Source organism: Petromyzon marinus, unplaced genomic scaffold (assembly GCF_048934315.1).
Source record: "Petromyzon marinus isolate PM22_M1 ecotype Great Lakes invasive population unplaced genomic scaffold, UKy_Petmar_22M1.pri1.0 PM_Scaffold_5, whole genome shotgun sequence".
NCBI classification, from domain to species: domain Eukaryota; kingdom Metazoa; phylum Chordata; class Hyperoartia; order Petromyzontiformes; family Petromyzontidae; genus Petromyzon; species Petromyzon marinus.
In genome coordinates this window covers 3,560,372-3,587,716 of record NW_027423501.1, presented here as the reverse complement: position 1 = coordinate 3,587,716, position 27,345 = coordinate 3,560,372, and the positions used below count along the sequence as shown (strand labels likewise).

The window sequence follows — 27,345 nt, the reverse complement described above, 5'->3', positions numbered from 1 at the left end:
GCGGAGGGGGTTGATCATTCACTCACCTTTAACCTTGGTGCCAGAGGTGAAGGTGCTGCTGTTGGTGACGATGGAGTAGGGTGTGCCAGTCAGTGTGTTGGGGTTGTGATGTGGAACCATGTTGGTGCAGGAAGATGATGGAGCTCCACCAGGGTAGCCCTGAGTTCTGTGCAGACCCACCAACCCCACCATCCACACAGCCAGCAGCGCCTCCATCATTCGCAGAGAGAGAGACGAGGCCACGGCGTTTAAGTTGACGACAAATGTTGGTGATCAGTATTAATTTATTTCGGATGGCAAAGCTAAAATAACTTTAAACACAGATAAAAAAAAAACTCTTGCGAAAGTTTGAAAATATAAGCCGGCGAAGGTTAACAACACAAAAAAGGCTAAAAATTAGTTGGCAATTCAAGCGGAGGGTGGAGCAGCGTAGACGTCAGGGCTTCTTATAGTAGAGAGATGGGGGGGTAGGGCGGGGGGGGGCACACAACGGGGGGTCAGACAAACACAGGGACCACATTGGTCACCGGGGTGGATTTGGCTCGAGGGCACCCACGACGATTGGGAGACATTGTGCAATGCCGCACAATGTTGCGCCAAAATTTCTGAATTCTTCTGCAGGGCGAGGTGTGGCGGTCTTATCTCTTCATTGTTGGAGGGACGCTCTCCCCCTCCCCCCATCGTAGCGCTGTCCCGCGGGGACTCGGAGTGAACGTCGCTTACCCTGAATGACCCCCCCCTCCCTCCGAGCGAGAGGACGATCGTGGCAGTGCGGGGTTGGTCAGAGGACCGCATTGGTTGTGAATTTGGTTGCGCGTAACTGTCGGGGGAGCGGGGTTGGAGCGGGGGGGGGAGGGGGTATGGGGGAGGGGGCAGAGCCAGAGGTAAGGCTCCTCCTAGACACCCACCCACGGGTAGAAGGGAGTGAGATGGAACAGATGGAGATTAGTCCACACACTTTGCTGCTGTACCGCCTTCTACCTGGCAGTGCCAAGGGTACGGCTCATCCTCGGCGCCCACCCACTGCTGCCCCAACACAGCAATCACGGGCAGCGTAGCAACCACCGCTCGGAATATTATGAATAATATTTGCATTGTCCTTGTACTCTTCACTTTTTGGCGTTGTCTTTTGGTCTAACACTGGGCGCCGCAGTGGCGAGGAGATGTTAACCACCTCTACCGGTGTACAGGAGGTAGTGGGTTCGATCCCGACCCTGACGCTTGCTGTATATTTGGAGTTTTCGGTGTTTCTCTTCTCCCCGTGGTGGCGCTGATTTTTCTCCAGGTCCTCCGGTTTTTCGCTCCACATTTAAAATCACGCGTTTAGGGTATTTGCCTGCTGCTAAAAATCTCCACGTAATGATGATATCAGCCACTTCGTCGGGCTACCACTTGTGATGGTCAGGTCGCTTCTGAAAAAGAGCTACATCGCAGCTCAGTGGGCCTGACCTGGTAAGAGAAAAATTGTTTGGTAATTTTTTTAAAATAGTTTAGTCAAGGAAATAAAGGAGGCTGGCTGTAACTGTGGTGTAGGCCAATCAGTTTGAAAGAAAATGCATACATTATTATTTTTTATTATCAAGCAAGTTTGTTTGCATGTTTTACCACAATCATGACCTTAATGCAGACACGACGGTGCCTAGCGATAATCTATTGGTTGTTTTAACATCTTAACACAACTCCTGTAGTAGTTAATGCCCAGAACGGTAATGAAGCCTATTCTTCTGTTTCGTTCATCATTACGAATGTAATTGGGTCCAACGTTCCTGCAACGTCCAAACCAAATAAATATGTTGCTCCGGTTAATCTGAAATCCACGTGACTACCTCTATAGTACAGTAGTTGCATATCTTTACGACAGTGGGTGGAGTTTGATTGATGCTGATTGTCTGTGGCTCTGCTATCATCCAATTAGTGAGCTGAGTCTTCTGCTGGGCGGGAGCCAGAAAGTTATCACTGAGCATTAACAAAATCAACTTTCTTTACTTAATTTAAACCTATTTATTAGTTGTTTTTGGTATAGAGATCCACGGAAAATGGATGTTTGGATTATCCGTGATTTAGATTTATCTGTGGCCGCCATCCCTGTCATAAGCGTGGATAATCGATAATCTACTGCATATGTATCTCTCTATATCCCTATGAGTCCCTATGCAAATCTATGTATCTCTATGGGTCTTCATGGCATTTTGGTAATGACCCAGGGCCACGCTTGCGAATGAGACTCCTACCCTGGTCTCCTGAGTTTTGACCTGATCACACAGAATCAACTCCGGAACGATGTAATCTCTCTGCACTTGTGCGTGTATTATATTGGTCTTTATTGTAGTATCTGTGTATCTAACTCACAGCATCGTGAAAAGCAAAACAATACAACGACAATAATCATTAAAAGGCACACAGGAGTTCAACAGCCAAGTAGTTTGTGAAGGATTGGACGCTTACAGTTAGCAGGTGAAAGTAAAACTCCAAGAGAGCGAACGTGTTATGGGTTGTTTAAACTCGAGTTAAATATTCAATATTACGGCAACATTCAAGCTTAAAAATATATGGCCTATTACGACTTAATATTATATACTCATGGTCGTTTACCCATTAGAGTCTCGCCGAGTCTCAAGGGCTCGTTGGGCAGGAGGCTCTTGCCAAGAGTTGGTGGCGGTAGTGGGGGGGGGGGGGGCGATGTTACCGCTGCTGATGCTACCGCTGTGAGATCCCAGTCGAGGGATTTTGCTGCAGGGGATTTCTCAGCACTGATTGGTGGGGGGGGGGGGGGGAGGTCATGTGGGGGTTTTAGGGCGATAGCAGTTCCACTGTGGGAATGGGGTTGAGCTATAGCAGGAGGAGGAGAAACTGAAGAATCCAGAGTAAACCAATGCAGGACAAGTGGAGAGAGGGAGGGAGCACACCAACTGCACACACACAGAATCGGAGCCCTAATCGGGAATGGAACCCAGGCTCTTGTTGTTGCGAGGGCCAAAGTGTTGCCACCCAACACTGTCCACCCGAAATATGTCAACATATATATATAAAAAAGTTAAATATTCAAAAACACACATGCATGCTTTACACCGGACGATGGACTAACATGTGCAGAGACCCACCCAGTGACGTGGAGACATTGTCAAGGCGAGGGATGACATCACAAAGGCGTCCAGTGATGTCGTCTGAAACACGTGGCAGAGGGCACAAGTGCTTCTCATAGTGCAGCTGGAGCCATCAGGCACAGCCTGTAGTGGCCTCCCAGCAGGTGGGGTGGCAACAGTTGCTGTTGTGTGGGTCTAGCCTAGGGGCACCCCCAGTAGCAGCTGTCCCTGTGCATAGGTCACCGTTGTAACGCGGAATGTGCGCTATTATAACACAGTTTACGACCAGTCAGTGACGAACAACTTTCTTGAGCTACGCGGCTGAGCGGTACGGTGATACGGTACGTGGAATGATACGGTAACGCGGCGGCGTACCCTCAGTTATCTGTCCCACCATCTCACTACTTTGTGTGTGCATAGTAGCAATCGCAGTATGCCGTATCTCGCCAAACTTTATTGTCGTTAAATCAGTTATGGGAAATCCTTTTTTTGCAACGCGTTTTCCATTTAACGCAGAACTTTTTCAGGAACGGGTCTACTGCCAGCACTGCCACCCGGCGTGTTAGCGAGGACTGACTAAGTGCACTTGCCGGAGCGGCCCCTGCTGGGGATCGAGACGACATCTCGACCTTGTATCTCTTCTAACGACGCGGGGTGGGCGTGAGAAGGCGCGCTGAGTTACGCGCAACTCAACGCAACTCACGGAGCAACTCACGACGTGACTTGCAGACCCTTCACAGGGGGACATTCTCATCCGAGGTCACTGCTCCATTCTGAGAGACGTCCAATAATTAATCATTTGTGAGTACCGCGGGGGCAGTGTTGTGTGTTGTGGTTGGTATAACATACTCATTACTCCTTGTATTGTGGTTGGTATAGCGTAAATACTTTGTGAATTGGGGCCAGTATAGTATAATTAGTCTGTGTTATGGCTGAGAATATCGTAATTAGTCTGTGTGTTGTGGAAGATATAGCTTAATTACTTCGTGATTTGAGGCTAGTATAGCTGTGTGTTGTGGATAGTATAGCGTAATTACCTTGTGTGTTGGGGCTACAATAGTATACTTTGTGTGCAGTGGCTGATATATTGTAATTACTGTGTGTTGTTTCTGATTTATTGTATTACTCTTGTGTGTTGTGGCTTATGTATTGCAATTACTGTGTGTGCTGTGGTTGGTATTGCTTCATGACTCTGTGTGTTGTGGCTGGTACAGCATAATAACTCTGCGTTATGGCTGCTATAGGCGTGTGCTATGGCTAATACAGCACGATTACTCTTTGCGACGCGGTTGGTATGGTGAAACAGTCATGGTTGTCGCACGTGGTTGACATGTGTTGGACACGTGCCACGCACGTGTTGGACACGCGTTTGACGCGTGGTTGGCACGTGGTTGTCACGTGTCCGGACACGTGGTTAGACACGTGCCGACAAGTGGACACGTGGCCAGGCATGTGGGTGGGGCGAAATCCCGCGACCGTGCGAACTAATCGCGGCACGTGGCTCCGACGGCCGCCAGCGTCGCGCCCAGGCAGAGCGACACCCCAGCGCAGAGCAAACGCCCAGCGGAGCTGCCACCCTTGCCCACCGCGGTCGTGTACCCCGCATGCCCGCCTGACCACACGCCGTCACTGCCAACCGTCGTTTGAGCTCCTCCCGCTCCTCCTGCTGCTGCCTTGGTCGTGGTTTGAGCTCCCCCGCCTCCTCCTGCTGCCGCTGCCTTGGTCGTGGTTTTAGCTCCCCCGCCTCCTCCTGCTGCCGCTGCCTTGGTCGTGGTTTTAGCTCCCCCGCCTCCTCCTCCTGCTGCTGCCTTGGTCGTGGTTTTAGCTCCCCCGCCTCCTCCTGCTGCTGCCGCTGCCTTGGTCGTGGTTTGAGCTCCCCCGCCTCCTCCTGCTGCCGCTGCCTTGGTCGTGGTTTTAGCTCCCCCGCCTCCTCCTGCTGCTGCTGCCTTGGTCGTGGTTTTAGCTCCCCCGCCTCCTCCTCCTGCTGCTGCATTGGTCGTGGTTGGAGCTCCCCCGCCTCCTCCTCCTGCTGCTGCGTTGGCCGTGGTCTTTGCTGGGTTTCCATAACCTGGGCAAAAACACAACGTGCACACGCCGGCCCTCAGATTGGCTCCGAGCACCAAACAGTTCAGGAAACTCTGCAAGACTCATTTTTTCCTTTTAGCTTTTCCTTGAGTACGTCCTCTCATTTTTATATTTTGTGTCGTGATTTTATAGGTAGGAGGACTACCTTCGTTTAAGTTATACTGTAAAGTATTGCGATGCCCTCTTTAGTGGGAACGAGTTTATTTTTACTCAAAAAGTAAATTGAATTAATGAAAGATCCCCCGCCCCCCATGTAGCCTCAACCGACTGCTGGAGCAAGTGCAGTTAGTAGCGAGTAGCAGCAGCACCTGTTAAGGTAGACAGACAAAGGTCCCCCGTGTAGCCTCTAACACAATGTAGGGGCACGTGCAGTTAGTAGTGAGTAGCAGCAGCATCTGTGAAGATAGACACAGACAAAGGTCCCCCGTGTAGCCTCTAAAAGACTGCTGGGGCAAGTGCTGTTAGTAGCGAGTAGCAGCATCTATGAAGGTAGACACAGACAAAGATCCCCCGTGTAGCCTCTAACAGACTTCTGGGGCAAGTGCTCTGAGTAGCGAGTAGCAGCAGCACCTATGAAGGTAGACACAGACAAAGATCCCCCGTGTAGCCTCTAACAGACTGTAGGGGCTAGTGCTGTTAGTAGCGAGTAGCAGCAGCGCCTATGAAGGTAGACACAGACAAAGATCCCCCGTGTAGTAGAGGCCGACCGAAATTCGGTTTCGGCGCCGAAAGTTGGCAAATGGCCTCTTTCGGCATAGTTTCTGTTTCGGCCGAAGCCAAAAAGTAAACTTTCGGTTTACTTTCGGTTTCGGCCAAAAGTAAATTTTTAACTTTCAGTCTGGTAGCGTTTTCGGCCAAAACCAGAAATTCAGTTTCGGTCGGCCTCTACCGTGTCGTCTCTAAGAGACTGTTGGGGCAAGTGCTGTTAGTAGCGAGTAGCAGCAGCAGCGCCTATGAAGGGCGGCATGAGTGGCCAGCACCAAAGACAAAAGTCCCCTCGTGTAGCCTCGAATCGAATCCATGCACTTTTATGTTTTTAGATGTGAGGCACGCGGTGTTTTTGTGCGTGTGGACGGACCTGAGGGTTTGAGTGTTTGTGACGTCACATTGCCCTGCCATTCGTTGTACAGCTTCACGACGGTCGCTCTGCGGGGAGCGAAAGGCCCGGGTGAAGATTCAAGGGAGCAGGAGGGATCGAAGTCTCATTTGCAGGATTGAGTGAGTCAATGAGCGAGTGAGTGAGTGATTGAGTGGGTCAGTGATTGAGTGGGTGATTGAGTGAATGAGTGGTTGGCTACGTATGGTGCGAGATCAACATACATACATTTTAGTGACTGACTCACAGACACTAAGAGTAGGAGGCACTCTGTTTATTAACAGCCTTAACACTTAGTAACTACAGCTCCCAGTCAGGAACAGCTGGCAGACTGCCTGACTGACGACGCCGAGATGGTGAAGACGAAGATGGCGACGAAGACTCCAGCAGCACGACGAGGGGATCCCACTCCAAACGACAGCCCCGAGCTCTAGCTCAGCCCCCCCCCCCTTTTATCCTCCCAGCGTAGCCTCGCTCCGGCCCAGCCACGCCCCCTCTCCGGAACCTACGAGCGGGTTCCCGGACTTCCCTCACGTGCCCCTTCTATAACCTTTCCCCTACATCTCTCTCTCTGGTCTATCACGTGACCTGCTGGGCTGCTGCAACTGCAGATGCTCTTCCCTGCCAGCAACAAGCGCTATGCTGCTAAGTGACCGATTCTATGTCAACACGCATTCATTAAGTGAGTGGGTGGGTGAATGACAGTGGACGAGTGAGTCAAGTTGATGTTGTGGTGTCACCAGCTGAGAAATCGAGTGATTGAGTGTGTGAGTGATTGAGTGAATAGGTGGGTGGGTGAATGAGTAATTGAGTGAGTGATTGAGTGAGTGTGTGGGCGAGTGATTAATTGATTGAGTGGGTTAATTCGTTATTGAGTGGGTGGGTGAGTACGCGAGTGTTTGATTGAGTGAGTGGGTGATTGAGTGAGTGGGTGAATAAGTTATTGAGTGGGTGAATGAGTTATTGAGTGAGTAATTTAGTGAGTGGGTGGGTGAGTGAGTGGGTGAGTGAGTGAATCCTGGGGTCTCTTGAGTTACCACCTCATCACACAACCATTGGTACTCGTAATGTAAAGAGAACAAACTATGGACATATATAAAGACATTAAATGCTCACATGAACTCTATGGAGGAAGGAGCATTTGAGCCCGGTGGAATCCAATTAAAGACCAGGTCTCTCTTGGAGTCATTGGAGGTGTGAGTCATGGCGTCGTTTCTTGAGTTCGTGCACTGCAAGACGACACGGGGACATGGTGATATGGGGACATGCGGAGAAAGAGACACGGGTACATGGAGATACACAGGAACACGGGGACACGGAGACACGGGGACACGAAGATATGGAAATACACAGACACAGAGATACGGGAAAAAGGAAATACGGAGACACGGGGACACTGGGTCACGGAGACACGGGGACATGGAGACACGGGGGACACAGGGACACGGAGACACGGAGGACATGGAAATATGGGGACACAGGGACACGGAGACACGGGGACATGGAGACACGAGGACACAGAAATGCGGAGACACAGGGGACATAGAAATACGGGGACATGGGGACACGGAGACACGGGGACATGGGGACACGGGGAACACGGGGACACAGGGACACAGGGACACGGAGACATGGGGATATGGAGATACAAGGACACGGAGATATGCAGGTACTTGTACGTGTAGGTATACTTCTACATGTAGGTACTTGTAGGTATAGGTATACTAGTACCTGTAGGTACTTGTACGTGTAGGTATACTAGTACCTGTAGGTACTTGTACGTGTAGGTATACTAGTACCTGTAGGTACTTGTACATGTAGGTAGACTAGTACCTGTAGGTACTTGTACGTGTAGGTATACTAGTACCTGTAGGTGCTAGTACGTGTAGGTATATTAGTACCTGTAGGTACTTGTACATGTAGGTATACTTGTACCTGTAGATACCTGTAGATACTTGTACGTGTAGGTATACTTTTACCTGTAAGTACCTGTAGGTACTTGTACGTGTAGGTAGACTTGTACCTGTAGGTACCTGTAGGTACTTGTACGTGTAGGTATACTTGTACCTGTAGGTACCTGTAGATACTTGTACGTGTAGGTATACGTGTACCTGTAGGTACCTGTAGGTACTTGTACGTGTAGGTATACTTGTACCTGTAGGTACCTGTAGGTACTTGTACGTGTAGGTATACTTGTACCTGTAGGTACCTGTAGGTACTTGTACGTGTAGGTATACTTGTACCTGTAGGTACTTGGTGCCATTGGGTGGCGTGCCCCAGGTCCCCACGATGTTCGCCGTGCCGGTTTCGCGCGCCTGGAGCAGGAAACCCGTGAACTCGCCCTTGATGGTGACTACGGCGCAGGCGACATTCACTCAGACGGCGAACCATGCCACCATTCATGTTACCGTGCCACCAGTCATGTTACCGTGTCACCAGTCATGTTACTGTGCCACCATTCGTGTTACCGTGCCACCATTCATGTTACTGTGCCACCAGTCATGTTACCGTGCCACCAGTCATGTTACCGTGTCACCATTCGTGTTACCGTGCCACCAGTCATGTTACCGTGCCACCAGTCATGTTACCGTGCCACCAGTCATGTTACCGTGCCACCAGTCATGTTACCGTGCCACCATTCATGTTACCGTGCCACCAGTCATGTTACCGTGCCACCAGTCATGTTACCGTGCCACCATTCATGTTACCGTGCCACCAGTCATGTTACCGTGCCACCAGTCATGTTACCGTGTCACCAGTCATGTTACCGTGCCACCATTCATGTTACCGTGCCACCAGTCATGTTACTGTGCCACCAGTCATGTTACCATGCCACCAGTCATGTTACCGTGCCACCATTCGTGTTACCGTGCCACCAGTCATGTTACCGTGCCACCAGTCATGTTACCGTGCCACCAGTCATGTTACCATGCCACCAGTCATGTTACCGTGCCACCATTCGTGTTACCGTGCCACCAGTCATGTTACCGTGCCACCAGTCATGATACCCTGCCACCATTCATGTTAACGTGCCACCATTCATGTTACCGTGCCACCATTCATGTTACCGTGCCACCAGTCATGTTACCGTGCCACCAGTCATGTTACCGTGCCACCATTCGTGTTACCGTGCCACCAGTCATGTTACCGTGCCACCAGTCATGTTACCGTGCCACCAGTCACGTTACCGTGCCACCAGTCACGTTAACGTGCCACCATTCATGTTACCGTGCCACCAGTCATGTTACCGTGCCACCAGTCATGTTACCGTGCCACCAGTCATGTTACCGTGCCACCAGTCATGTTACCGTGCTGCCAGTCATGTTACCGTGCCACCAGTCATGTTACCGTGCCACCAGTCATGTTACCTCGCCACCATTCATGTTACCGTGCCACCAGTAATGTTACCTTGCCACCATTCATGTTACCGTGTCACCATTCATGTTACCGTGCCACCAGTCGTGTTACCGTGCCACCATTCGTGTTACCGTGCCACCAGTCGTGTTATGGTGCCACCAGTCATGTTACCGTGCCACCAGTCATGTTACCGTGTCACCAGTCATGTTACCGTGCCACCAGTCATGTTACCGTGCCACCAGTCATGTTACCGTGCCACCAGTCGTGTTACCGTGCCACCAGTCATGTTACCGTGCCACCAGTCATGTTACCGTGCCACCAGTCGTGTTACCGTGCCACCAATCATGTTACCGTGCCACCATTCGTGTTACCGTGCCACCATTCATGTTACCGTGTCACCAGTCATGTTACCGTGCCACCAGTCATGTTACCGCGCCACCAGTCATGTTACTGTGCCACCAGTCATGTTACCGTGCCACCAGTCGTGTTACCGTGCCACCAGTCGTGTTACCATGCCACCAGTCATGTTACCGTGCCACCATTCATGTTACCATGCCACCAGTCATGTTATCGTGGCACCAGTCATGTTACCGTGCCACCAGTCATGTTACTGTGCCACCAGTCATGTTACCGTGCCACCAGTCATGTTACCGTGCCACCAGTCATGTTACCGTGCCACCAGTCATGTTACCGTGCCATCAGTCATGTTACCGTGCCACCAGTCATGTTACTGTGCCACCAGTCATGTTACTGTGCCACCAGTCATGTTACCGTGCCGACTAAGAAGGCCCCACGGAGCTGCTGTTTCGCTCTCATTTTCAGGCAAGCGACCTGGATATCACAAGTGATAGCGAATTGGCCTATGGGGCCGTCCATAAATGACGTCATGCGATTTTGGACGATTTTTTACCCCCACCCTTCGTCACATGACGTCACAAAAACTCAGACCCCCCCTCAAATATGACGTCACAAAGCTCTGCCCCCCCCCCCCCCCCCAAATAAAACAAGCTTCAAATCGCTCTAAACTATTGTCATTATAGTGCATATTTAATGTGGCGCTGCACTGACGTTGTAAGAGAAAACATTTATTAAAACGTCTATTTAATTAAGTAGAATATGTTGTCTATTTTTATTTAAAGTTGTGCATTTTTACGTGACGTCACATTTCTCAAACCCCCCCCCCCCCTTCATCACACATCGTCACAAATGTCTGATCCCCCCCCCCCCACCTAGGTGCGTGAGGTAATTTATGGACGGCCCCTATCACCATCACCATCGCGTGGAAATGTAAAGCAGTAGCCAAATACTCTAAACGCACGTTTCTAATTGTGGAGGCGAAAACCCAGAGAAAAATCCACGCGACCATGAGGACAGAGACGAATATAAAACAGGCATCGTCAGGGTCGGGATCGAACCCACGGCCTCCTGTATACAAGGAGAAGTAGTTAACATCTCGCCAACGGTAACGATCACCCTCGCAGTACAGGTAACGTCCGATCAGTCCAGGGAGCATGCACATTTAACATTGAAGTCTGAAGTCTATTGGATCCTTTGTATTAATGTATGAATGATGACCTTCTTCTTTGGTTCTTTCGGTAAAGTCACGTGACTTTACCGAAAGAACCAAAGAAGATTAATCCTTGCAGTCACGAAAGCTTTAAATCGAAATTTAATGATGACCTTCTTTCGCACCGTATGTAGCAACCCGTGCTAATCGGAGGTGCGAGGCGCAGGAGTAGGAGGAGTGTGGGAAAGATAATTGAGGTAGACACGTGATGGACCATTCAATGCCTTGGAGGTTGGAGCACCACGACCCCCTGCATACAAGGCGAGGGAGATAACATCTCGCTAATGCGCAAACAAATGTGTTACATCTGCTCGCTCACAGTACTTGCTCCAAACGTCTGTTAAGGCTAAGCGGGGGGTCGTTGTCTTTGTTGTGGCAAGATGTAAACTACCTCACCTGGTATACAGGGAGTCGTGGGTTAAATCCCGACCCGAACGCCTGCTGTCTATTTGGAGTTTGCATCTCTGTCCCTCCACATTTAGAAACACGCGTTTCGAGTAATTGGCTGCTATGCATTTGCACGTGATAAGCCACTACGTTGAGCGATCATTTGTGGCCAGGTCGCTTCTGAAAAAGAGCTACAGAGCTCAGTGGGCCTTACCTGGTAATATAAAACATTGTTTAGTTTAGTTGTAACAGAATTTCACATTGAAGGATCGTGACAGAATTTCACATTGGAGGATCGTGACAGAATTTCACATTGAAGGATCGTGACAGAATTTCACATTGGAGGAGAGTGACAGAATTTCACATTGGAGGATAGTGAGAGAATTTCACATTGGAGGATCGTGACAGAATTTCACATTGGAGGATCGTGACAGAATTTCACATTGGAGGATCGTGACAGAATTTCACATTGGAGGATAATGACAGAATTTCACATTAGAGGATCGTGGCAGAATTTCACATTGGAGGATAGTGACAGAATTTCACATTGGAGGATAGTGACAGAATTTCACATTGGAGGATAATGACAGAATTTCACATTGGATGATCGTTACAGAATTTCACATTGAAGGATCGTGACAGAATTTCACATTGGAGGATAGTGACAGAATTTCACGTTGAAATTGGCTTGAATGAGTGAATACATTAATAGGTGAATGAATGAGTGTGTGAGTAGGTGGGTGAATGAGTGGATAAGTGAGTGGATGAGTGAGTGAATGAGTGAGTCGAGAGGTGAGTGAATGAGTGGGATAAGTGAGTTGAGTGAGCGATTGAGTGTGGTGAACGCAAGTGCGGTGCTGAATGAGTTTGTCGCCCATGTCTCAGTGCGGGCCGAGTCGTCGTCGTGGTGTAGAGATAAGAATCGAGGAGTGCGCATCGAAGCGCAGTCGAGGGTTGCGCGACTCGTCCATCGACTCACCCTGCACGGCGGTGATGGCGTTGAAGGTGTGGTCGGCGGTGCTCACGGAGAACAGAGATTTATTGAAGTTGTTGGCGCCGTGCATCGGCGTCATCCCCACGCATTGATCTTTGGGAGCTCCCTCCGCGTAGCCCTCAACTCCGTCGAGCCGGATCAGGTGCGCGGAGAAGCAGAGAGCGAGGAGAGCCCTCATCGCGGCATGCGAAGGCAAAACTGACCAGCTGGCCAAGAGGGACCAGAGACACGGGGGTGGGGGGGGGACAGAGACTCAAAGAGAGACAGAGACACAGATTGATACACAGACAGATACACAGAGAGAGACACAGACAGATACAGAGAGAGATACGCAGACAGATACACAGATTGAGACACAGACAGATACACAGAGAGATATGCAGACAGATACACAGGGAGAGACACAGACAGATACACAGGGAGAGACACAGACAGATACACAAAGAGAGACACAGACAGATACACAGGGAGAGACACAAACTGATACATAGAGAGAGACACAGACAGATACACAGAGAGATACACAGACAGATACACAGAGAGAGACACAGACAGATACACAGGGAGAGACACAAACTGATACACAGAGAGATACACAGACAAATACAGAGAGAGAGACACAGACAGATACACAGGGAGAGACGCAGATTGATGCACAGACAGATATACAGAGAGAGACACAGACAAATACACAGACGGAGACACAGAGAGAGATACGGACGTATACACGGACAGACACACAGAGAGACAGGGATAGAGAAGGCAAAGCAGAGAGAGAAGAATAATTTATTCACAATTCTGGCTATCACCTGATGAGGCTGCTGGTAGTTGCTGTTGTAATCAACAGCGAAAACGTGACGGTACTCGAATTGTAAACATTGTGAGTTTACTCTCCAACACACAACCGGTTAGTGCTGAACTAGTAACTAATTGTGCAAGTTTTGTCTACTTGACAAACACTTGCTCATTGGCTGTGTCGGGTGGATGTGGCCGATTTAACGACATTTATATTTACGCGACATAACCCCCCAAAAGCCCTCTATTATGGTTAAATTTGGTCGCGAAAGCTCCACTACGTGTTAAACATAGAGAGGGAGAGAGAAAGTTCTGCCTCTGAGGTATGCGATGCTAAGTTGGACGCGCACACCTGAGATCAGAATCTTTGTCTTGAGTGGAGGAATCCGAAAAACTATTAAGCTCTTTTTTAAACACCGATGCCCAAGTAGCTGAATTAAAGATTTGGTATAAAGTAGAGGTTTATGTTTGTTTTTATTTGACTATATATACGCGAATGGTTCTTAAGCCAATGAATATCTTTTGAGAGAAAACAAATCTAAATCATCCGGATATAAATCTAATTTCAATTGAAAAAAACCCAACAGAGATGTAAGATTTATAGCTTAGGATTTAGCACAACAACAAAAACCTATACACCACAGAGTTATCGTGATGTCCCTTCCCTGTGGATGTGCCCACCGATCTCGATGCAACTCCAATATCCAAGGAGGGCAACAAGGAGGATGAGGAGTGCCTCTGAGAACGAATCTGTGGGCGATCCGCGGGGTGGAAGTGGAGGATGAGGGTGGTGGACTATTTATAGGACGGATGAGACAATGAACTCAATGTGGAGGTGTGGGGGAGGGTTGAGTTCCTTGTTGATTTCAGATAGCTATCGGGTGGGAAGGAGATACGAAAGGTGCGTGTGCGTGTAAACATGTCAGTCAACCCATTGCACCTGCTTGGGTTCAGTCCTGTGATCTCCTCCTTGCCAGGGGGCGTTCGACACTTCACGTGGCCTTGAAGTGCACCTGGCCTTTTCGATTTGAAGCTTTCGTGACTGCAAGGATTCATCTTCTTTGGTTCTTTCGGTAAAGTCACGTAGAATGAGAATAAAATAATAAAATAACACAGTAAAATTCTCACGACGTTTCGGTCACAAAGCAAGCGGCCGTCTTCAGGTGAAAGGTACAGAACTGAAGCTCTGTCGTCCCGACAGTTCTGTACCTTTCACATGAAGACGGCCGCTTGCGTTGTGGCCGAAACGTCGTGAGAATTTTATTGTGTTATTTTATTATTTTATTCTCATTCTACGTGACTTTACCGAAAGAACCAAAGAAGATGCACCTGGCCTGTTTGGGGAGTGGTGGCACAGCGGTTACCGCGCTTAGCCCTAACAAGCTGGTCGAGACTCCCCCTCCACTCCCCACCGGGTTTCCGATTCCTGCTGACGGCTGACGCCAGTGACGATTATCTGAACCGGTCCTGGGTCCCCCCCCGTGTCGACTTAGCCTCAAATTAGTACCTGATATGTTGTGTAGTAAACATCGGCAAAGGGGAGACAAAGGGGCCCCCGGGCAGGCGCGGTGCTGGCACCCCACCCCATTGTGAGTAGTTTCGGCCTTTATTAGGTGTATTCTTAAAGCAGTTGCTCCAACAGTCTCCGAAGGCTACACGGGATGGGGGGTCTTTGTCTTGTAAGGCTGTACGTGTGATATCTGTACGCGTGTGTTCGTGCACACACACAAAACAAGCCTCTACCTCATTTACACCATTGGAAACCTCATTTGCCAGTAACAAAATATGAATATTTTTTTTTACCTTTTTGTCTGGCAACAAAACTGACACCTGGTGGAAATGCTTACCCCGAGCTCTCATACTCTGGTGGTGCATTGTCTTTGAGTTGTGCGCCTTTTGGCGTCTTCTGGTCCAACACCATGTGAGACGAGGCTCTAAAGAAAGCTGTCTCGGGTGTGGACCAATCAATTTCAAGGACAGTGCATACATTATCAGAATTGTTGTTTTTTGTTTGCGTTCCGACCGCAGGTATTGTTGTCAATGTAAACATGGCTCCTTGTAAAAAAGGTGTCAGTTTTGTTGCCAGATAAAAGGGTAAAAAAACAATTATCAAGCCTCTACCTCCTCAGTGGTGCCGGACGGTAATTCTGTGATGAGCAGTGCCACGGGTGGAGGACCAATTTCAATTGGCCATTCCCCTCATGACGTTTGTAGCCACCACAGCGGCCAAATGGGGGCTCTGGACGGGTGTGAGGGGCTGGTAACCCCTCCCCCTTCAACGAAAGTACTGATAAACTACATGAAAGAAAATTAACTAAGCTTGTGCCGGACGCCCCAGGGGGACAGGCATCTATGACGTCTTCTGGCCAAAGCCCATTTGGTGGAGCCAGAAGACTGAACCTGAACCCTTGGGGTTCCTCCAGAAAGAGCATAAAGCCACTGAGAGTGGCCACGTGGAATGTTCAAATGCTCACTGTAGAGGAGAGGCTGCCGCTCCTCTGTCGGGAGCTGGACCGACCGCGCGCGACCGCCTGGATTTCTGCGGTATTCAAGTCTAGCGGACTAGGTCTGGCTCCAGTCACCATGAGGGGTGGACAGTCCTCTACTCGGGGCAGGATATTGCCAAATAACAGGGAGTGGCTCTTCTGAACAAAATAATGAAGGGGGCGTGGGAGCATGGCATTGAGGTGTGGGAAGCTGTTCATCCTAGGCCACTGTTGGCTCAACCAGAGGTGAGGAGTGGGGGTAGTGGTTACTTATGCCCCCACCGAAGATGAACATCAGTGGAGGCATCCAGGCACGGCTGATGAGTCAGATGTCGTCGAAGACCTCCTGTCACAGGTGCTAGAAAAAGTGGCCCCTCGGGATAGAGTCATCATTTTGGGTGACTTCAATGCCCAAGTGGGCCATGATGCTGGAACCTGGACTGGAGTGATTGGAAGGCATGGGCCAGATCAGCTCAATATGAATGGTAGGATGCTGCTAGACTTGTGCAGCCCATGGGCTTGTAATTACCAACATGCTTTTCTGGCATCGGCACATACACACAACATCATGGATGCACGTCAGGTACAAGCAAGAACTGGACTATATATAATGATGGAACAGCAGATGTAGGCCCATGTCATTAACACCAGGACCTACCGTGGAGCTGATCTTCTCACTGACCATTGGCTTGTAATTTGAAAGATGCGCCTGCTATTATTTTACTCCAGTGGTGGGTGTACATCTAGGACCCCATTCAAACCCACAATGGCCTGGTCTCAGATAGCTGATGAAAGTTGCAAGCGAGAATTTCATCATTGCTTGCGGCTCGGGTTGGCATCGTTCCCCTCTCCTGATGCCTAGGGGAAATGAGTGAGGTTTAGGATAGTAGCTCATGCAGCTGCAATGGCTGCTTTGGGTTTACGGTCCGAATCTCCCCCGAGACCCTGGTTGACGGAGCAGGTGTTCCAACTGGCTGAGAAAAAGCGACAGGCCCACTGCCATCATCTACAACATACTACGTCAGAGAATGAGGAGGCTTACCACAGCATTCGCTCGGAGTTTCACAGAGCCGTCCGGCACTGCAAGGATGGGTGGTGGTTGCGGGCTGCTGAGGAGTTGAAATCTGCCTCATTAGCCCGCGATCACAAATCACTCGTTAACTCCATCAAAAGAGTAACTTGTAGTGTCACACCTATCACCATCATTAGGGGAATAATGGTGATCCGATCTCTGACCCCCAGGAAGAGGTTTGCAGATTTTCTGATCATTTCTGTGAGGTCTTGGGGGAGGGGAAATCCCTCAGCCTCGAAAACATCATGGGGAAAAGTGGGGATGACCTTGCTGAAGCTGCGGTGCCTCAAATATTGGAAGAAGTCACCTCCTGTGAGTAGCTGGCTGAGGTGCCATCTGTTGAGGAAGTACAAAAGGCGATCCAGAGTCTGAGACCAGGGAAAGCGCCGGGCAGAGATGATCTCCCAAGTGAAATGCTAAGGGAGGGTGGCGTTTGTGCACAGACTGCCCTACATGACATCATAACAACAGTCTGGACCACTGAACTGGTTCCGTAGGATTGGAAGAATGCCTTGGTGGTCCCCCTCTGTAAGAAGGGGGACTGCACAGATTATAACAACTACAGGGGCATCTCCCTCCTCAGGTCTTGGCAAAGATTATTCAACATCGCCTTGCCAGGCAAGCTGAGGAGATGATTTCGGAGCCCCAATGTGGTTTCAGGCCAGGGCGGTCTTGCACAGATCCCATATTTTCTCTCTATCTGCTACAGAAGACGTGTAGGGAATTCCAACAGTACCTACTTCTCTGCTTTATTGACCTGGTCAAGGCCTATGTTACCATCAATAGGGCTGGGTTGCTCTTCCTGCTTTCAGAGTCCGTGACTCTCTGCTCACAATCATTAAAGATCTTCATCATGATGGGCAGGCCTGGGTAAAACTACATGGCTCAGAGTTGGAGCTATTCCCTGTTCACCTTGGGTGCAACAGGGATATCCTCTGGCTCCCACATTATTTAACATCTTTTTTTTACCACATAGTTCGTGAAGCCTTCTATGACTGTAGTGGAGGAATCTCCATCTGGTACAGATATAATGGAAGGCTGATCAAGGGATGGCTCCCTATTGGTCAACCATGTTACGTATGGTGATGATCTGGTCATTGTTGCTCACTCAGTGGAGGAGTCGGAGGCACTGCTGCTGAACTTGGAGTGTGCCACTAAGAGGTGGGGCCTTACCATCAGCCCAACTAAAACCAAGCACATCCCTGGGAATGTTGTACAATCAGACACTCTACCCCTTCAATTCCCCATTGGCGATGGGGTAGTTGTGAAGAAAGTGTAGAGTTTTCTATACCTGGGCAGTGTGCTCATGACTGGCTCCACGTTGACAGCAGCGGTCTCACTCCCAGTCAATCGAGTAGCATTAACTGGTCTGTCACTCCACACAAAGCTTTGGGTCTTCTTGGCCATGGTCATGCCCTCCCTTCTCTATCCAAAAACAAACTAAACACAAAACGCAATGAGTTTGTCAATCTAGACCAGTGGTTCTTAACCCTTACAGCAGCCTTGTACCCCTTTGCTTCTCAGAAAGGGCATCTTGCTCCCGAGGGGGTGCGTGCACCCCAGTTTAAGAACCACTGATCCCCGAAGGAAGAGCGTTCCAGACGGCCACAGAAGCAACGCATCTGAAAGCACCACGCGATATGTATATGTGTATATATAGTATATATAAACCATCCATCGTGTGTTAAGCCAACATAGCCGCACCTCCAATGGGCATGGTTGGCTACGTTCGGTGCTACGCATGTTCGACACACACACGGTACACAAGCAATAGCGGGGGACATCTGACCCTCTAAAGTAAACGGCAAACAGACATTGCGGGCCCCCTCCTTACTGACCATGTTTTGATCTCACAATCTTCTCTCTCGCCCCAGAGCGACCCACTCCATTGTTTTGCGACGGAGTTTACCGGCTAGACGCGCACAGCAAACAACACGCCTAGCGTGGTGAAGGGAAAACTCGGGGGTTGAGATGAACATCGCGCTCACGTCAACTTCGCTTGGTGCATACGCGCCAAACACTAAAAAGCACAACCACACCCCGGGAACTCGCGGTAAACATGGAAAGATTGGGGCCCAACGTTGGTCCAATGTTGGCACAACGTTGGGACCTAACGTGACACCAACGTTGGGCCAACATTATACAAAAGTTAAGCCAATGTTGGGCCAAAGTTTGCCACAACATTGGAGCAACGTTGTAAGATGGGTCTCTGATGTCCAAATAGAGAAGCAAGAGGCACGAATGAAGGGACATCTTAAGATGAAGAAATTAAATGTAAAATGATTACGCTTGTTCTAAAATAAAAAAAGTGTATAATTTGCGACAACTCAACCATTCAGGCTAAATTTGTAAAAGAATAAAGTTTTACCATCAGGCAGTCTGCCGAAACAATAATAACAATAATTATGATTTATAATGACACTACGTAACACAATTTTTGTTCCTGGGTAGTGTTATTTCGTAATTTCTTATGCTTAAAAAGTATAGAAAATAGCTATTATTCCCCACAAACTTTGCTTTTGTGACCAGGACAGTAATATTTTGAAATTTACCTATTTTCAATGAGAAAACGGGTGAATTGGCGTCTTTTGTTCGCATAAAGTCATAAAACAATATTTGAATCAAAATGAACATGTATTTATACTAAAATAATACAAAAATTACGACAAAAGATTTAGAAGTGAGTAGTTTTTCGAGATTTACCATTATACGTGTAAACCATTTTCACGAATCAGCCCGCAAATGTAGTCTCCCATTATGTTCCCGTTGTACTGTCCTTGGTAGCGGCGTTCAAAGTCGAGTATATCCTCGTGGAAGCGCTCGCCTTGCTCCTCCGAGTACGCTCCCATGTTCTCCTTGAATTTATCAAGATGGGCATCAAGGATATGGACTTTGAGGGACATCCTACAGCCCATTGTGCCGTAGTTCTTCACCAGAGTCTCAACCAGCTCCACGTAGTTTTCGACCTTGTGATTGCCCAGGAAGCCACGAACCACTGCGACAAAGCTGTTCCAAGCCGCTTTCTCCTTACTAGTGAGCTTCTTGGGGAATCATTGCACTCCAGGATCTTCTTTATCTGTGGTCTGACGAAGACACCGGCTTTGACCTTTGCCTCAGATAGCTTAAGGAAGAAGTATTGAAGGTACTTGAAGGCTGTCGACTCCTTATCTACAGCTCTGATAAATTGTTTCATGAGGCCCAATTTGATGTGCAGTGGTGGCATCAGCACCTTCCGGGGGTCCGCCAGTGACTCCCACTTGACGTTGTTCCTCCCCACAGAGAACTCGGTCCGCTGTGGCCAGTCCCGCCTATGGTAGTGCGCCTTGGTGTCCCCAAAGGCAAAGATAGCAGGGCAACTTGGTAAACCCGCCTTGGAAACCCATCAGGAATGCCACCATTTTGAAGTCTCCGATGACCTCCCAGCCGTACTCATCAAACTTCAAGGCGTCCAGCAAGGTCTTGATGCTGTTGTAATCCTCTTTTAGGTGCACCGAGTGAGCCAGGGGAAGAGACGGGTACTTATTACCATTATGGAGCAGCACGGCTTTGAGGCTCCTGGATGAGCTGTCAATGATGAGGCGTCACTCATTCTGGTTACAGGCGATTCCCATTGCCTCGAACAGACTGATCACATTGTGGCAGAAGCAGAGCCCATCTTGACTGGTGAAGAAGCTGCAAAAAGGTTGGTGACACTTTCTCTGATCTGCGGCTTGCACACTTTTATCCCACAAGTTCCACTGCTTGAGCCTAGACGTCAAAAGCTCGGCATTGGACTTGGTGAGATCAAGATCTCTGATCACGTCGTTGAGGTCTTTTTGGTTGGGGTAGTATGGTTTTCTTTCCTCAGCTCCACCTCTGAAATTGTCATCTGGATCTACAGCACGTCGTCCTCGCTCTCTGACTTGCTGCTCTCTTCTAAAGACGGCTGCTCTCTCTCCGGAGGAGTGGGTATGGGAAGCCCATTGCAGTCCGACGTTTGGAAGGGTCTACTATGCAGAAGTAGCAGTTGCTTGAGTGGTCAGTGGGTTTCCGCCAAATTCTTTGGATAACGAACTTCATGGCTCTCATATTCTTTCGGTCTTTCGGTATGGCTCTCTTTTCCCCTCTGTACCATCCTACAAAAATAAATTTATTTCACCAATGACTAATGTGTAAGAGATTCTGGCAACATTTTTCATATATGATATATTTTTTCAATAACATTGAAAATTGTAAAACATTTTAAAATAAATGTTTTTTACAATATTTTTTTTTACAAACTTTGTCACATAAAATTCGGAGCAACATTTGTCCATCTTACCTTCTAGAGTTTTTTTGCATTGCTCGCAGGTGAAATGAGGTGCCCAGAGTTTGTCTTGATCCCCGACAGGAATGCCGACATATGCCTTGTAGGCCTCACACATCTTAGCAGACGCTTCCACAGAGTACTTTTTCGCTCTTGTCTTGAGAAATTGGCCGCAGACATCGCAAAATGCGTCTGCCGGATGCTTGTAGCCTCTTGATGCCATCTCAGAAAAATGCAGATATGTATCCACTTAGACAACTGGAACTAAACTGAACTGGTGGGCTTAAGGCCCCTGTATTTATATTACTATTTATATTACTGGAAAGTTCTAAAATGTTCTAGAGGTTACTCCAAGTTTACTCAGCACTGAATCTATCTGGAATGTTCTGGAAAATAGGTAAATTTCGAAATATCACTGTCCTGGTCATAAAAGCAAGGTTTGTGGGGAATAATATCCATTTTCTGTATTTTTGAGGCTTAAGCAATAAGGAAACGATACTTACTACCCAGGAACAAAAAAGAAATTGTTACACAGTGTAATTATTATAAGTTATTGTAAGTTATGACGACTACTGCCCCAAGCATGTCCAGGTGAATTGTGTTGCGAGTATTTTTGGACGTGACGCAGCAGGTAACTCTACACCCCCCTCGCACAAGCACACACGGGGGGAGGGGGCATGGGTGGGGGGAGGGGGCATGGGGGGAGGGGGCATGGGGGTAGGGGGTGCAGGAGCTTTCCTACCCGCGGGGACAATACGTCACGGAATGATTTCCACACGGGGTGTTTGCTCAGCCTGTGTCATGTGCAAAACCCCGTCTCAAACTCACACAAAGCTTCCTCCTCGTATAGCCTTAACAGACTGTTGGGGCAAGTGCTGTTAATCAATTTTTCTTTACTATTTTATTTTCTTTCACCAGGTAAGGCCCACTGAGCAATGCAGTTCTTTTTCAGAAGCGACCCTGGACATCACAAATGGTAGCTCAACAAAGTGGCTCATCGTCACCATCATCACGTGGAAATGTATTTCCGCCAAATACTCTAAACCAGTGGTTCTTAACATTTTACTGCAGCCTGTACCCCTTTGGTTCTCAATCGTAAATGTTATTATAATGTTATGTAGGGTTGATGAAACAAAGTAGTTGTTACTTACTGCCCATGTTAAATTTGTGTTTTAGACGATTTGCCTTCTAAAAAAAATCTGACCATGTCTCGCACCCCCAGAAAGGGCATCTCGCACCCTCAGGGGGTACAGCGTGCACCCCAGGGTAAGAACCACTGCTCTAAATGCATGCTTCGAAATGCGAAGGGAAAAAAACCGGAGCACCCGGAGAAAAATCCACGCGACCACGAGGAGAGAGACACGCAAACTACAAATATACAGCAGCAGCAGCAGGCGTCAGGGTCGGGATCGGACTCACGACCTCCTGTATGTCGGCGATGTAGTTAACATCTCCCAGCCACCGTGGCACGAGCAGCGAGTAGCAGCAGCAGCACCGATGAAGGTCGGCACGGTGGCACGCGAGGGGTTGGGTGGCCAGCACCACGCTAACCGGCCCGCCTTTGTCTCCCCCAGTGGCGATGTTTACAAACCATACCTCGTACTCGTTTGAGGCTGAGTCGACCTAGGAGAGGCCCAGGACCGGTTTAGATAATCATCACTGGTGTTGGTGGCCATGAGCGGGAATCGAACTCGGATCGCTGATTTTGGAGTGCAGTGTTGCGCTCACCGCCTCATTAGAACCAACAACGACGATCGCCATTCGCCACTAAGTGGTGGTTGACGTCACCACGGCGCTTGTGCCAGGCTGTGTGCACTTTGTGAGGCCACCAGAACTACCACTACCAACCTGAAGGTTGTGTTAGCCGGGCAGTGGTGGTGGCTGCGTTGTGGAGGGAGCAGCGAGGGTTGGTGGATCACACAGAGATCAGTGGTGAAACTCCCTCCCTGCCCGCGGGTGTGCGTCGAGGAGCCGTACCCCTGGCTCTGCCAGGTAGGAGGTTGTACAGCAGAATGTGTAGACTAATCTCCATCTGTTCCATCTGTACGGGATCGAGCGTTGCCCCCTCTCACGCCGTTGGGTTTCTCCTCTCATAGCTAAACGCAAAGCCAATCAATGTAACTCGTATTGCATAGCACGATATTTGTTGCTTTGTTTGATCATGAATATTTGTTTAATGTTAAGCAATCTAATAAATAAGCCATTTAACATGTGTGTCATTATTAGCAATATCTTACATAAACATTACGAAATTATCATATTCAGCACCTTTTAATTATTGACAATATATTGCAGAAAAACATAGCAACAAATATCACGCCATCATCATCACGATCTATGGGCATCTCACCCGCAGTAGATGCCCACTGCACATTTCGTCATTTGTTTTCCACTTTGCTCTGTCTTGTAGTACCAATATGCTAAAGTCGTGGTCACATCTCCCTGGCACCAATCTCTTCTGATGTCGTCGTCAGGCTATTCTCTGTGAGGTCTTCCTCTCTTTCCGGTTCCTTCCTTTTTTATGAATCCAACTACACATTTATGTCCATAATTTGCCAGTTTCCTTTCTCATCACTGCCAACAGCAGCATCACCATCACCCAGGTTGCCTTCTGTGTGCAACAGTTTTCTTATTTTACCGTTGGTGAGTTTCTGGGTGCAGCTTAGATGCAGCAGCAGCATCCTTCAGTAACAATACATTTTGAGTGCCAATATCTTATCTCTGTGGGTCTTTTCAATGTCCAAGTCTCGCAGGTATACGTGAAACTGTATTGAACACGCATGTTCTTAAGATGTTCAATTTGGCATTGTAGCCGATTTGCTCGCTTCTCCAGATGAGTGTAACACGTAGTAGGCTTCCACGATCCATAAGAGGATTGTTTGGGTTCGATCGCGTAAATATAAATGTGTCGTTACCCACCACTACCCGACAGAGCCAATGAGTAATGTGTCACGTAAATACAACATGAAAATTCGTTACTACTTCAGCTCACCGCTGTGTAGGAGAGTAAACCCACTACAACATTCACAATTCTAGCACCGTGACGTTTCGCCGGTAATTACAACAGCAACAAGCCTCGTCAGGCGACAGCCAAAGTTGTGGATACATCCTCCTCCTGTTTCGCTCTTAAATATGGTCATTTATAATGGTCTCCAAATGTTATTGAATCCTGCCACTACTCCAATTTGCCTTTGCGATCCTCGCTCCTCTCACTTCTTCCGTGCAGTCGTTGTCCCATGTCAGCAGACTTCCCAAGCATGTAGACAAATTCCTTTGCATACCATCGGTATTGGCCAAAGCATTCCAGCTGCTCAAAAATGTACCGACACATCGCTTGGTGTCGAGATCAGACGTTAGCAAGCAACATCGCCCCCTACTGTAGAAACAATATTTATATTTTGATTTAAAACTTTCGTGACTGCAGTAATTCATATTCTTAGTTTTTTCGGTAAAGTCACGTTGAAGAGAAACAACAAAATAACAAAATATATATAAAACAATAAAAAAATTCTCACGACGTTTCGACCATAACTCAAACGGTCATCATCAGGTGATGACCGTTTGAGTTATGGTCGAAACGTCGTGAGAATTTTTTATTGTTTTATATATATTTTGTTATTTTGTTGTTTCTCTTCAACGTGACTTTACCGAAAAAACTAAGAATATAATATTTATATTATTGAGAGACGAGTGGAATTATAATGACGTCGCACTCACCTGCTTTCACCTGGCACTCACCACGCACTCACCATGAAGTGCAACAGGTGGAATGCGCTGCATTCACAACTCAGCAAACAGCACCGGGTCTGATACCTGATCCTTGGCCACGTGACGATAAGCCACTTCGTTGAACTGTTATTTGTGATAGCCAGGTCGCTTCTGAAATAAAATCTAATGGCTCAGTGGGCCATACCTGGTAAGATAAAAAATATAGTTTAGTTTTATTTGTATTCATGTTTGAAGTGTTATGTTTACCTCACCTGTCAACCCTCACCGGTCTCAACCCTCACCTGTCTCAGCACTCACCTGAAGTCTAGCCCTCACCTGTCTCAACCCTCACCTGTCTCAGCACTCACCTTAAGTCTAGCCCTCACCTGTCTCAACCCTCACCTGTCTCAACCCTCACCTGTCTCAGCACTCACCTGAAGTCTAGCCCTCACCTGTCTCAACCCTCACCTGTCTCAGCACTCACCTGAAGTCTAGCCCTCACCTGTCTCAACCCTCACCTGTCTCAACCCTCACCTGTCTCAGCACTCACCTTAAATCTAACACTCACCTGTCTCAACCCTCACCTGTCTCAGCCCTCACCTGTCTCAATCCTCATCTGTCTCAGCACTCACCTGAAGTCTAGCCCTCACCTGTCTCAATCCTCACCTGTCTCAATCCTCACCTGTCTCAACCCTCACGTGTCTCAGCACTCACCTGAAGTCTAGCCCTCACCTGTCTCAATCCTCACCTGTCTCAATCCTCACCTGTCTCAGCCCTCACGTGTCTCAGCCCTCACCTGTCTCAATCCTCATCTGTCTCAGCACTCACCTGAAGTCTAGCCCTCACCTGTCTCAACCCTCACCTGTCTCAGCACTCACCTGTCTCAGCCCTCACCTGTCTAAATCCTCACCTGTCTCAATCCTCACCTGTCTCAGCACTCACCTGAAGTCTAGCCCTCACCTGTCTCAACCCTCACCTGTCTCAGCCCTCACCTGTCTCAATCCTCATCTGTCTCAGCACTCACCTGAAGTCTAGCCCTCACCTGTCTCAATCCTCACCTGTCTCAATCCTCACCTGTCTCAACCCTCACGTGTCTCAGCACTCACCTGAAGTCTAGCCCTCACCTGTCTCAATCCTCACCTGTCTCAATCCTCACCTGTCTCAGCCCTCACCTGTCTCAATCCTCATCTGTCTCAGCACTCACCTGAAGTCTAGCCCTCACCTGTCTCAACCCTCACCTGTCTCAGCCCTCACCTGTCTCAGCCCTCACCTGTCTAAATCCTCACCTGTCTCAATCCTCACCTGTCTCAGCACTCACCTGAAGTCTAGCCCTCACCTGTCTCAACCCTCACCTGTCTCAGCCCTCACCTGTCTCAGCCCTCACCTGTCTAAATCCTCACCTGTCTCAATCCTCACCTGTCTCAGCACTCACCTGAAGTCTAGCCCTCACCTGTCTCAACCCTCACCTGTCTCAGCCCTCACCTGTCTCAGCCCTCACCTGTCTAAATCCTCACCTGTCTCAATCCTCACCTGTCTCAGCACTCACCTGAAGTCTAGCCCTCACCTGTCTCAACCCTCACCTGTCTCAGCCCTCACCTGTCTCAATCCTCATCTGTCTCAGCACTCACCTGAAGTCTAGCCCTCACCTGTCTCAATCCTCACCTGTCTCAATCCTCACCTGTCTCAACCCTCACCTGTCTCAATCCTTACCTGTCTCAACCCTCACCTGTCTCAATCCTCACCTGTCTCAATCCTCACCTGTCTCAGCCCTCACCTGTCTCAATCCTCATCTGTCTCAGCACTCACCTGAAGTCTAGCCCTCACCTGTCTCAACCCTCACCTGTCTCAGCCCTCACCTGTCTCAGCCCTCACCTGTCTAAATCCTCACACGTCTCAATCCTCACCTGTCTCAGCACTCACCTGAAGTCTAGCCCTCACCTGTCTCAACCCTCACCTGTCTCAGCCCTCACCTGTCTCAGCCCTCACCTGTCTCAATCCTCATCTGTCTCAGCACTCACCTGAAGTCTAGCCCTCACCTGTCTCAATCCTCACCTGTCTCAATCCTCACCTGTCTCAACCCTCACCTGTCTCAATCCTCACCTGTCTCAACCCTCACCTGTCTCAATCCTCACCTGTCTCAATCCTCATCTGTCTCAACCCTCACCTGTCTCAATTCTCACCTGTCTCAATCCTCACCTGAAGTCTAGCCCTCACCTGTCTCAATCCTCACCTGTCTCAATCCTCACCTGTCTCAACCTTCACCTGTCTCAATCCTCACCTGTCTCAATCCTCACCTGAAGTCTAGCCCTCACCTGTCTCAACCCTCACCTGTCTCAACCCTCACCTGTCTCAACCCTCACCTGTCTCAGCACTCACCTGTCTCAATCCTCACCTGTCGCAATCCTCACCTGTCTCAATCCTCACCTGTCT

General features: G+C 48.8%; 1 protein-coding gene across 2 annotated transcripts; it reads right to left on the bottom strand.

Moving 5' to 3' along the window:
* Nucleotides 1–1,394: 1,394 nt before the first annotated feature.
* Nucleotides 1,395–14,486, bottom strand: LOC142923418 (uncharacterized). Of its 2 annotated transcripts, XM_076064510.1 has the most exons (6): nt 14,046–14,486; nt 12,555–12,775; nt 8,508–8,617; nt 7,381–7,493; nt 6,247–6,314; nt 1,395–5,151 (listed from the first exon to the last, which is right to left on the bottom strand). In XM_076064510.1, exons 2-6 carry the CDS (start codon nt 12,745–12,747, stop codon nt 4,568–4,570), a joined length of 1,068 nt encoding a protein of 355 aa, XP_075920625.1. In that variant the 5' UTR covers nt 12,748–12,775; nt 14,046–14,486; the 3' UTR covers nt 1,395–4,567. The 2 variants fall into 2 exon arrangements, with proteins under 2 accessions (XP_075920625.1, XP_075920626.1); XM_076064511.1 differs by lacking the exon at nt 14,046–14,486 and having other exon boundaries at nt 12,555–12,893.
* Between the last annotated feature and the right edge of the window lie 12,859 nt (nt 14,487–27,345).

Coding starts and splice junctions, on each gene's coding strand:
- LOC142923418 (XM_076064510.1), bottom strand. CDS start 12,747: ATGAGGGCTCTCCTCGCTCTCTGCTTCTCCGCGCACCTGATCCGGCTC. Junction 8,618..12,554: donor CGCCATCACCGCCGTGCAGG/GTGAGTCGATGG, acceptor CCTGCGCCGTAG/TCACCATCAAGGGCGAGTTC. Junction 6,315..7,380: donor CCTTCCTCCATAGAGTTCAT/GTGAGCATTTAA, acceptor CGCTCCCCGCAG/AGCGACCGTCGTGAAGCTGT.